Here is a 13,098-nt window from a genome sequence, read left to right as displayed (position 1 = left end):
AAAAAAAAAAATAGATAAATGTTGATGCATACTTGTTAATATCAAATTTTAGTTTTAAAAACAATTAAGCTAAACTCGTGTGTTGTCTGTTTTGAGCAATTTTAATTAATTAATTTTAAACATTCTAATTGTTTTTTTGTTTAATAAAATATGATTTCAAAAAACTGAGAACGACTATAGAGTTGCTACCTAGACGTGTGCTTTGTTTACTTACAAAATTTTCAGAAATAGAAAATATTCTCATACTTGAGACCAAGTTTTTTGTTCTTTTATTTGTGGCTTCTAGGGTATAAAACTCTTTTTTTTTTAAGTTTGAGTAGAGCAAGTTACTTCTTCAAGAAGAAGTCACACTGATTTAAATTAATATATACACTAGTATAAAAATCTAAATTATATATACAAAACCTTTCTGAGAACCATTGCAGACTATAAAAAAATACAAATGCTATGAACCGATATGATTTCAAGAATCAAAACGCTTTCATCTATCTTTTATATTTGGCTATATTTGTCATTTACAATTTATACAGTGAAAACCGACCTTTTTCTACTGAAAACCGGTTTTCGAATTCCATAATTTTCGCCAAAAAACCGGTTTTTGAAAACCGACAAACCCTAATAATTACTAAATATTTTTATTTCTTTTATAAAATATTATTTTCGAAAACGTTTCGAAGTTTGAAAATACTATAGACGCATCACATTGTTTTAAATAACAATACTCAACAATTATAGTACTTATTATTTATCTCGACAAAGTTTCGACCTTAAATTAGTGTAGAAAATTATTTTTTTAAAACATTGGAGATTATGCTAATTTAACACATCGGATACAACGATACAGTTATTATAATAATGTAATATGATCTTTTATGAGTTTTGTGATCTTTCTTACTCATAAGTTTGTTTTTGATGAAAGTACTGAATATACTCGATAGTGATAATGAATTAATTAAACTGGATATAATTTTGTTAAATTATTATTCAAAAAAAATAAACTTATTGTATTTATTGTTTAGTTGAATATAGTTTGTAGTTGTATATACATTTGTTTTATATTTGTACTAGTAACTTTCAATTTTGTTTACGTTTGTTTAAGATAATAAAAACACCGGTAATTCACCGGTATTCCGGTTTTAAAATGAAAAATTACCGAAATACCGGTATTGAAATTTTCCATCGGTATTGCATTCCCTAGTTAGGACATTATCGTTTATATTCTTGATACTTTTCTTATTTCGATATCGATAATTCTTCCTCGATGATCTACTTCTCCTGTTTTTTTCACTTAGATGCTAACTAGTAAGCTTTTTAAGAGCTAGTCAGTGTTCATTCAACAACGTTTAGAGTGTGATAATAATAATATAATAGTGATGATAATTATTATGATGATTATGATGATATGTACTTTTTTGTTATTATATGAATCAGTCGGGGATGAAAAAAAGATTCTCGACATTAATATTAGGTTGTCAAATATCTCCCTTCCGCTTTTTTGCTCTTGGTTTATAATACAAAAAGGCGGAAGGGAGATATTTGACAACCTATTATATTTTACACCACACCACATTCGTTGAGTAGTGTTGAGTTACAAGTTTTATTAATAAATGAAATAGCTGCTACATGATGTGTTTGGAAATTAATATTATTTTATTCTTTTAAATACGATTGACGACCTGTGGGTACGTGTGTCGATTAATAATTTATTGTTTTACTTTGAATTAAATTATTGGGAATTCTAATTTGTATTATATGACGACCTGTGTGTACGTGTTTGAAAGATATGCCTTTATGCATTCCAGACCAGGTCTTTTGTCTGGGTATGTCGGACTCAATACCGCCTGGGTATACGGAAACCGTTAGGCATTACTTCGTGGGGGGAGGATCTAGAATGTTATCATTCTTACCTTGATTTTATACTTATTTTTTAATTGAGCAAAATCCCATTTGCCCTTTCTCTTTTTTAATTTGTATTGATCTTTTTTATTTTGGATAAATTATTGGGAATTTTAATTTGTTTTACATGACGCCCTGTGTGTACGTGTGTCGCCTATAAGTTGACTTATATTTTTTACTTTGAACTCAATTATCGAGAATTGTAGTTTGTATTATATGACAACCTGTGTGTACGTGTTATACGCTATAGACTAACGATTCATATTTTTAACTTTAAATTAAATTATTGAGAATTCTAATTTATATTACATAACGACCTGTGCGTACGTGTGTCGACTCATTTGAATTAAATTTTCGTGAATTCTAATTTGTTATTGAGATTTTTAGTTATTTATAATAATTTTATAATATTTCGTACATCAGTGTTAATAATTATTCTGACTAATGTGATTTTGCTTTTTGCCAATACAAATTCAAGTCATTCTGAATCGTTTGATACCGAGTTTGTAAGTTTGTCATTTTTACATCCCAAAGGAGTTTGTTTTTGCAAGAAAATCCGACTTGATAGTTTTCGATGTTCTCAGACAGTAGAGTCCTTTTCCGATTTTTATTTTCTGCTCTTCAGTAGAGTCCCCTGTCGATTGCTTATCTTCTATTTTGCTCGTCAGTAGAGTTCGTCTTTATCTTATTTAATTTAGTTATTACAAGATCTTCAATTCTTTATTTTTCACGTCCATATTCGGTTTGCTCGTCAGTAGAGTCCCATTTTTATTCACTGTCTATTTCAATTTGCTCGTCAGTAGAGTCTCTTTTCTATTTTTTTTTTCATAATTTAGTATGATCTTCAGTAGTCTCGTTTCTATTTACTGTATTTTATTTTAATTTGCTCGGCAGTAGAGTCCCTTTTCTATTATTTTTTATAATTTGATTTGTTAGTCAGTAGAGTCCCTTTTCTATTTTTTTATAATTCAGTTTGGTTGTCAGTATAATTTCTTTTCTATTTTTCTTTTTATATTGTGGGGAAATCAAGCAGGCTATAGTGATTGTAGAAAAACAATTGGACTTGTCATATATATTTTCATATCATTAATTTTTATAGTCAATAAATTTTATATATTTTTATACAAGTGGAGTTTATACTTTCATATCCATTACTACTCCCACAATATTTTAGTTATATTTCAGTTTGCTCGTCAGTAGAGTTCCTTTTCTATTTTTTCTATAATTTTGTTTGGTTGCCAGTAGAGTCCCTTTTCTATTTTGCTTATAATTTAGTATGATCGTCAATAAAGTCCCTTTTCTATTTTTTTATAATTTAGTTTGATCGTCAGTAGAGTCTCTTTTCTTTTTTACATTCTGTATTACAGTTTGCTCGTCAGTAGAGTCCCTTTTCAATTATCCATCTCGCATTTTGCTTGTCAGTAGTATCCTTTCTCAATTTTTATCTTTAATTTTCTCTCATTAGTAGAGTTCTTTCTACTTTTACGTTATACGTACACAATTTCTGATGTTAATGAACATACTTAAATTTTGTAGGGCGGTGGAAGACCAGTGGTTTAAGTATAAAAATTATTTAAAATTTGACTGACAGCCCTTTTAGAATGTACTCCGTGTATGTCTACTTTTCAATAATTTTTAAAATTCAAACCATTTGTACAAAAATAACTCGAATTTTTGGAAAAATTGTACAAAATTTGAACTTTCCATACAAATTCGTTCTAAGTATTGAAAAAAGCCATGCGGTCGCTGTGCAGTCAAGCGTATTTATAAGGTTGTCAGATAGAAAATTTAACCCAGAAACCGCACAAAAGCCAAAAAAACGATGTTAGATAACAGGGTCTTTCTGACTCGGCTTCGTAACATACAAGTGACGTTGCAGTTTATGTGTAAAACGCCTAAATGCACATCAAATACACAATATTTTGACAGTATTCAGTATGATTCACTACCATCATAGATAAATAAGCATAACTAGCATGACTACCATAAATGTATGGAAGTTGGAGGATAACATGGCCTTGCCATAACATTTGTCTATTACGCGGTAGAATCGGTCTCTAAGTCTATTATTTACACCTAGTAAATTATAATCATTTATTTTTCATTTAAATATATATATTTTAATTTATAAAATAATTTACAAAATGTACAACCACTTACAAAGATTCACACATGATAACAAAGAAACATAAGAACAATCAATCCGTCAACACAAAATATAATTTTTTTTTTGTCATAAATTCTATTATTCGATTTATTAATCACTGATTGTTATTCCCTCGTTGCTGGTTATCCCTATTATTAGTATCACCATGATCACCAGCCGCATTTTCTGGTCTGGGCTCTGGTTCGCCCCAATTGAAGCCTCCTGGTCTTTGTTCGGGCGGTAGAGGGTTGTATTGGGGCTCTTCGACGTATTCATCGAATAGGGACTTTCTGAAAGGATAAATGATATATATATATATCGATGCTTTTCTGACGCAACCTCGTATCTCAGAAACTACTACTTTTCAGGAGAGACAAAAAACGTTTTATAACGAATTTTTGAACTGCTGTTAACAATTTTTTTTATAAATTTAAAAATATTCAATCTTGTGACAATTATTTGAGACAAGTATGATATTACAAACAATTAATCATTATTTTTTCTTCAATTCTTTGAGATACGTGTTTGTCGCACGGAAAAAAATGTAACATACGTGGTTGCGTCATGCTGTTTTCAAATAAGAGTACATGAATAACTTTCTTCAATTGTTTTATTTTGAGAATCGATCAACAATTTAAATAATTCTTAATTAAAAAAACAAACATTATTAAACTTGTGGTATATGTTAGTTTATAATTACGACAATATAGTATCTGGCCATAGGTTAGGTATTTCAATATCTAGGATATTTAGCTCTTTCATGGATTTATAATTTACTACTTTGTGATTATCATTTTTATTGTTACTTTTATTCTTTTTTGTTATTATTTCTTTATTTAATGATTTTTTATCTGCGGATGACACATTATCTAACTCTAAAAAATACAAAATTTAATTTCATTTATTGTCAGTAAGAATTGATAATTGTTTAATTTTTGTAGCTTACTGTGATTTTGTTCTCAACATAATAAAATATAACTAGTGGTGCATGGCATCGTGCCTTTAAGCAAATTGGTGGAACTTCCCGTTCCGTAATTAAATAGAATCGAGGAATAATAAATGATTACAAATAGATTATTGTAAGTACTGTAACTTTTGTTATGTGTATTTGAATGACAAAATATAAGAATAAACTGGACAACGACGTTTATATATGTTTACATAAAAAGTAAATAAAAGTAAAAAAAAACATATCTCATATATATTTCTAAGAATTACATAAACTAATTTGCAAATTTAAATTTATTTATTTGAAGTATATAAGAGAGTTTTAGAATTTTAGCTAGCATCAAAATTAAAATCCTAATTATTTTTCATATTTAAACAAAGAAATAATTGTAAATTAAAAAAAAATGGACAAAAAAATTCTACTTCCCTGTCTTTTCCAGAATCACCACGTCATCAATACAAATTGAATGTTTTTAAATAATTCAAATCGGATGCTCTGTTTTCTCAATAGGAAACGATTGTTTTTTGAATGTTTCAAATCGGTTGATCTGTGCTCCCGAAAACGTGGACAGAAAATTATATCCACACACACACACGCACACAAACACATACATCCATTTTATTAAGGTATGTCAAGATATTCAGAAACCTCTGAAACGTTAAATATGCAAAAAGTTTCATTTTCAATTTTCGGAAAATTACTATAACTTGCGGTAAGTAAATAATAAATATATTTATTAACTATCGTTCATTAAGTTTTAATAACAAATAACTTAATTGAATAATAATTTTTATTAGAAAGTTTGAACTAAACAACATTGCTGACAGCGAAACTTGTTCATATACGCCACCATGTATTCTGAGATACGAGGTTGCGCATGTCACATTTTTACAAATTTTTTTTTTACAAACTTCACAGATCTATGCGTCTATATTTAGTGATTGATTTTCCGATTAAAACTCAAAATCGTCAAAAATCGAGTTACGAGGTTGCGTCAGAAAAGCATCGATATATATATATATATATATATATATATATATATATATATTAGGGTGGTCCTCAATATGGACATTTTCAAATTTCTTTGCTCCCAAGGGTTCAAACTTTTCCAAATTAATAACAAAAAAATTCTCTGCAAGTTTTAGCTCTTAATATTAACATTTAGATAGTCCGCAATTCAATTAAAAGTTTCGTATACTCATTATTACCATGTATTCTTCCGGCATCTGTGATAGCATTTGTGAATTTTACTTGAAAATATTTATAAAACACTTAAACTTCAATTAAATCTGTGAGGACTGTTTAACGAAATATCTATTCATCATGGAATTGGTGATTTTGACACTCAAATTATCGGTAATAAATTGCCATCAAAATTACAAGACTGCAAGAATTTACTTAATGGTATATGTTAATAATGAATATACAAAATTTTTAATTGAATTGCGGACTGTCTAAATGTTAATAATAAGACTTTCGAAAAATTTATTTTTATTAATTTGGAAGCATTTGAGCCCTTGAGAGCAAAGGAATTCGAAAATATCCATATTAAAACCACCCATTTTCGAATTGCTTTGAATTTCAAATCGTTCTGAATCGTTTGACCCTAATTGTGTATACGTTTGTCTATTTTATATAGTGATAAAAGTTTGTTTCCATGAAAAAATTTATATACTGCTTTTTAGTCTGCATTTTCAAAATGTTTTGTATTTCAGTTTGCTCGTCAGTAGAGTCCCTTTTTTATTTTACGATTTGTATTTTAGTTTGCTCGTCAGTAGAGTCCCTTTTCTATTTTACGATTTTTATTTTAGTTTGATCGTCAGTAGAGTCCCTTTTCTAGTTATTGTTTTTTATTTCAGTTTGCTCGTCAGTAGAGTCCTTTTTTTAAATTTGCATCCCTTTTTTGGCACTTCAATGTAATTCAAATGAAAAAAAAATACTTCGAGATACGAGCGATACGTGCAAGGGGTCATTTTTTTCTATTTATTGTTCTCTTTATTTATTTTCCTCGTCAGTAGAGTCCTTTTTTCAATTTTGGCATTTTTGCTCGTCAGTAGAGTCCCTTTTTTGGCATTTCAATTTATTAATATGGAATATAAAAATTGCTTCGAGATACGAGCATGGTTCACGAGCAATAGTAAAAAAATAAAAAAGGGACTCTACTGACGAGCAAACTGATAAAATATTGAAAAGAACTCAACTACTGGCAAACAAATTGATGAAATATTACAAAGGATTCTACTGTCGAGCAAGTTGATAAAATACGAAAAAAGGAGTCTACTGACGAACTAAATATAAAAAAAGCTCGAAAAGAACTCTACTGACAAGCAAAATGTAATAAAGATCATAAAGGAACTCTACTGACGAGCTAATTGATAAAATATTATATTAGAAGTCAAGCAAAATGTAAAGAAGATAAAAAAGGACTATAATGTTAAAAAGGATGAGCCAAATCCCAAATAATAAAATGAAACTCTACTGACGAGCAAAATAATAAATAAATAATAATAAAGGGACGAAACTGACAATCTGGTAGAATATTAAAAGATACTACTAATGACCAATTTGGTGAAGTATTAAAGAGAACTCTACTGACGAACAAAGTGTAAAAATATCAAAAGGGACTCTACTGACGAGCAAACTGATAAAATAGTAAACAGAGGTTTACTGTAAGCAAAATGTAAAAAAAAGATCGAAAAGGAGTCTACTGACGACCAAAGTGTACGAAAATATTACAGAGGACTCTACTGACGAGCAAACTGACAAAATATTACAAAGGATGTGCAAAATATCCGAAAAAGAATGAAACTCTACTGGCGAGCAAAATATAAAAAATATCGACTACTGACGAACAAATTGATAAAATGTTAAAAAGGGACTCTACTGACGAGCAAATGGAAATAGAAGACATTTCATAAAAAAGGACAAACTGATGAAATATTGAAAACCACAGTAGATTTATCAATATCATATCAATGTATTTAAATGGAAAAAATTACGAAATAACAAAAAAAATCACGTAATCGATTTTTTAGGTATTTTTCGCCTCCCTCCCCCAATAAACATCACGATTTTTTTAGATACGTAAAATTTTTCGAATTTAGGAAAAAATCGTATTTTTTTTGAAAATAGGTAAAAATAAATATACGCAATATCTTACTAGACCCCTCCCTCCTTCAAGTGGTCTTTCATAATTTTTTGTAAAACCCGCCCTTTGTAAAAAACCTCCCGTGATTAATAAATTCGTTCCCCTTTCGGAACGAATTAAACTCGAATATCGGATTTACAGTTTCTACTTACAAAATATTAGGAGTCTTCAACAACTTAACGCCTCCAGGCTGATTCGGAAAAACGTCTTCTATGAAGTAGTACAAATGTCCGACTGCCATACCCATTAAATCAACCCAAATGGCGTTTCCGAGGAGCACCGAAAAGCCTAGGAGGACCCAGGGCAAATACGGAGCCTGAAAAAGGTAATTGATAAGAATTCTTAAAATCATAAACTTTATAGTACATGGACTGCTAGTCGAGCGCAAAATAATTGCTCAAACATAAAAGGACAAGTGACGTCACATGTCTGAGCGAACGTTGCCGACGATGATCGCGGACTCTCCCGATCGATTAAATGTCACATGATAATTTTGTAAGAAATGATATTGAAAATGCTGAAATCTATTTCAGGGGTAAACAGTCAAGGAAAATATATATATATAACTAGTTGGGTGTACGTCATTGTCTTAAGGCAAATTGCTGGAACTTCCCGTACCGTAATTGAACATTCGAGTAATGAAAATAATCAATGATTGTTTTGGAGATTTTCAAATAGATTATTTATTATAAATGTACATAAAATCCACCTGTTAAAATCGTTTCATATATTATACGGGTCTATGTCTATGACATTTAATTTCGCGATTGTCGTCGGCACAGTTCGCTCAAACACGTGACGTGACAGTTGAGCACTATAACATATGAGGAATAGCAGTCCATGTACTTATTAAAGTTCAATTATTCTGACCTGGAAGTTTAGTAAACCGAAGAAGTTCATTCTTATGTAGGGATTCCTTCTTGACCATACGTAGACTAACATTATTGTGAAGGCTTGACCCAGGAATAGTAGGTTTACGAAAAATGCTGAAATCTATTAAGGGGTGAATAGTCAAGGAATATATATTGTATATATAGAAAAGGGGCTCGACTGACGAACAAAATACTCGATGAGTACTTGAAAAGGGACTCTACTGACGAGCAAACTAAAATAAAAAACGCAAAATAGAAAAGGGACTCTACTGACGAGGAAAATATAAAATAAAATTGTGGTGCATGGCATCGTGCCCTAAATTTCTGGAATTTTGCGCACTGGAAATTAGATTTTTTTTAAAAAACTATGCAAAACTTTATGTAAAAAATAGATTTTTGAGGAAGTTTGAAATTTTTTGAAAAACATTGACTTTTTTGAAAAATTTGTCTTTTTTTTGAAAATATGAACATTTTTTTGGAATTGATAATTTGGAATATCACCATGGATCACCAAGAGGGTGGGGAGTAAAAAAAAGGGACTAAAAATCCTTAAGTCGACTTGTGGACGCCCCCTTAAATGCATATTTGTAAAGGGACCCTACTGACGAGTAAAATGCGAAATAATTACTCCAAAAGGGAGTCTACTGACGACCAAAATGCGAGATAAATAAATAAAAAAGAATTCTACTGACGAGCAAAATACGAAATAAATGTTTGAAAAGGGACTCTACTGACGAGCAAACTGAAATGCGACAAAATATTTCATAGAAATATAAGAAGATATTTCATAAAAAAAGAACTTTACTAACGAATTTCGCAATGATATTTTTAAGAAAAAGGACTGTACTGACGAGAAAACTAATATTCGACAAGATATCTCAAAAAAAAAGGATCTACTGACGTCGAATAAGATATTTTGAAGATAAAAAACTCTACTGATGAGCAAATTGAAATTGGACAAAAAAAATTTCAGAAAAGGGACTCTACTGACAAGCAAACTGAAATTGTACAAGACATTTTCTACAAAAGGGACTCTACTGACGAGCAAGCTAAAATCGAACAAGAAATTTTAAAGAAAAAGAATTCTACTCACGAGCAAAATTAAATTGGACAAGACATTTTGAAGAAAAGGGACTCTACTGACGACCAAACTGAAATTCAACAAGATATTTTGAAGAAAAAGGACTCTACTGACGAGCAAAGTGAAATTGCACAAAATGTTTGAAAAAAAGAACTCTACTGACTAGCAAATTGAAATTTGACAAAATATCTCGAAAAAAGACTCTACTGATAAGCAAACTAGAATTAGACGAGATATTTTATAGAAAAAGGACTCTAGTGACGAGCAAACGGAAATTCAACAAAAAAAATTATACAAAAAGGACTCTACTGCCGAGCAAAGTGAAATTTTACAAGACATTTGAAAGAAAAGGACTCTACTGACGAGCAAAGTGAAATTGGACAAGATATTTCATAGAAAAAAGACTCTACTGACGAGCAAACTAAAATTGGACAAGATATTTTGAAGAAAAAGGACTCTACTGACGAGCAAACTGAAATTAGACAAAATACTTGGAAGAAAAAGGACTCTACTGACGAGCAAACTAAAATTGGACAAGAAATTTTGAAGGAAAAGGACTCTACTGACGAGCAAACTAACATTAGACAGGATATTTCATACAAAAAAGACTCTACTAACGAGCAAACTAATATTGGACAAAATATTTTATACAAAGGGACTCTACTGACGAGCAAACCGAAATTCACCCAGAAATTTTATAGAAAAAGGACTCTACTGACGAGCAAAGTAAAATTCAACATATTTTATAGAAAAAGGACTCTACTGACGAGCAAACTGAAATTCAACGAAATATTTAAAAAAAAGGACTCTACTGCCGAGCAAATAATATATTTTATTAAAAAAAAGGACTCTACTGACGAGCAAACTGAAAAACAAAACGTAAAATACGATCAAACTGAACATTAGCACTTTGGTTTTTTTTGCAAAAACTTAAACTTGTCCTTTGCAAAATTAAAATAACAAACTTCTACAATACAATTTTGATGTCAAACAATTCAGAAATATTTTAAAACTCTACATATATGGTTTTAACCTAACTTTACTAGCAAAAAAAAATCACACAAAAGAATTGTTGAGGTATCTTATTTAAATATTTATAACAATAGAACTATAAATAAAAGAAATGAACTCTACATGAACAAACATCCTTTGTGTAGATAGTAGTTTAAACAAATTTTATACGAAATAATAAAAAAATGTGCAAAAAAAATTCTTTCATCAGTTCCACACATAGAAAAATATTTTAAAAAACTCCTTTTGTCTATTAAGTCTCCGAATAGGCACAAGACACATAATACAGACACAAATATATTACACTCGTTTATTTATAATATTTTAGGTTAGTTTTTTGTGAAATATTGTTTTAACTGCAATTCTTATTATATATAGAATTATATATATATATATATATATATATATATATATATAAATATATATAAATCATGTGTCTTTTATTAAAGGATACAATCATAGCGATCCCTCCGAATATAAACATCATAACAAAATCAGCGCTCCTGCCACGAAAGGATCCCTCCTCCAGCATCCGACAATACCGATACGTGAATATCATATTGAAAAAGAAATTAAAGCCGACTGTGCCAAAAAAGAGGAACGTCGTTGCAAGTCTCCATAATTGATAATTCTTTACTATTAGTATGGGATTGAAGTAGAGTTGAAAAGGTGACACTACATCGAGTTGCTGAAAGGATAAAGGACACAGTAGTAAAGGTTAGTTTATATATATATATATATATATATATATTTAGTTATCATTTATCTTACTACTGCTATTGTTGTTATAACACATGCTGTAGTGTACGCCCTAGTCACTATGGGCATATTTAAATACTCTTGACGGAATGTCTGATATGCCATTTTGGTTTAGACTATTTTTAATATATTACTAACTACACAAAGTATAATTTGGTTGTATTAACATAACAATATTGGGTTTTGTTGTTAAAGTTTCGGTATTTTGGCAAAATTATGTTGACTTTTTTTGCAAACGTCAGAATGTTACGTTTATTTTGATAAGATGTCAAAACTTTAGGGTTGTCTGATGTGTGTGAAGTTGCCACGTGAGGATTTTGAATGGCGCGAACGAATTTGAATTCAAATTGGTAAAAGATAGTGTTTTTAAATTTTGTTTACATTTCGGACGTTATTTTTATTTATTTTATTTATTCAACGCCCAAGGCAAGAATACAATATAGTTACATTTTAAAGTGTACAAATTATAAACTAAAGAAAATATGTGAGAAATTTAGAGTAAAGAGTTCATAGATAGCTTTGTATATATACATAACACCATAGATAAAAGAAGTGTATAACACTTAATATAAACTACAAATATATAACATTAAATACTTTTGTTCATCTTTATAAAAACAATTTGTAGATAATCTATTGAAACATCAGATTATCAATAGATTTAAATTAAAATAGCTCTCGAATATATTTTGTATAAAATAATCTACGTTTATTTTAATATTAAAGTTGTATGATGTGTGTGAAGTTGCCACGTGAGGATTTTGAAGGCAGGAACGAGTTTGAATTTAAATTGGTAAAATATTGTTTTAATTTTATTCACATTTCGAACGTTATTTTGTCCATATTTAGGCCAACAACTTGTATATAATCTAATGAAACATAAAATTAACAATAGATTTAAATTTATCTTCAGTACAAGACAAAAAACGCCTTATAAAAGTAATAATCAAATACGGGATTATCAATAAATTTAAATTCAAATGACTCTCAAATATATTTTGCATAAAATAAATTACGTTTTGTGTTAGTTTGTAGAGTAACTAATCTACTTTAGTTCATAAACAATTAGCTCATTTGTATGATATTTTTTTTTCAAATATTTAACTCAAATTATATATATATATATATATATATAATATTTATTATTTTAATATATACTTTCTTAACAAAATTGATTTTAATGTGAAAAATACTTCATATTAAATTTTAATTTGTGTACGTTTCGGACGTTATTTT

At 29.2% G+C, this 13,098-nt stretch overlaps 1 protein-coding gene across 1 annotated transcript; it reads right to left on the bottom strand.

Annotated features, from left to right (window-relative positions):
• Positions 1–4,104: 4,104 nt before the first annotated feature.
• Positions 4,105–12,086, bottom strand: LOC113364319 (derlin-2). The gene is made up of 5 exons (XM_026606807.1): positions 11,875–12,086; positions 11,558–11,791; positions 9,010–9,132; positions 8,292–8,455; positions 4,105–4,332 (listed from the first exon to the last, which is right to left on the bottom strand). The coding sequence occupies exons 1-5, from the start codon at positions 11,965–11,967 to the stop codon at positions 4,158–4,160; spliced, it is 789 nt and encodes a 262-aa protein (XP_026462592.1). The 5' UTR covers positions 11,968–12,086; the 3' UTR covers positions 4,105–4,157.
• Positions 12,087–13,098: the final 1,012 nt, after the last annotated feature.

Source organism: Ctenocephalides felis, unplaced genomic scaffold (assembly GCF_003426905.1).
Source record: "Ctenocephalides felis isolate EL2017-DRISC unplaced genomic scaffold, ASM342690v1 CF-g0.4_SCAFFOLD_00845, whole genome shotgun sequence".
Lineage (NCBI taxonomy): Eukaryota > Metazoa > Arthropoda > Insecta > Siphonaptera > Pulicidae > Ctenocephalides > Ctenocephalides felis.
The sequence above is the reverse complement of the archived record's forward strand: the minus strand, read 5'-3'. Positions and strand labels throughout refer to the sequence as shown.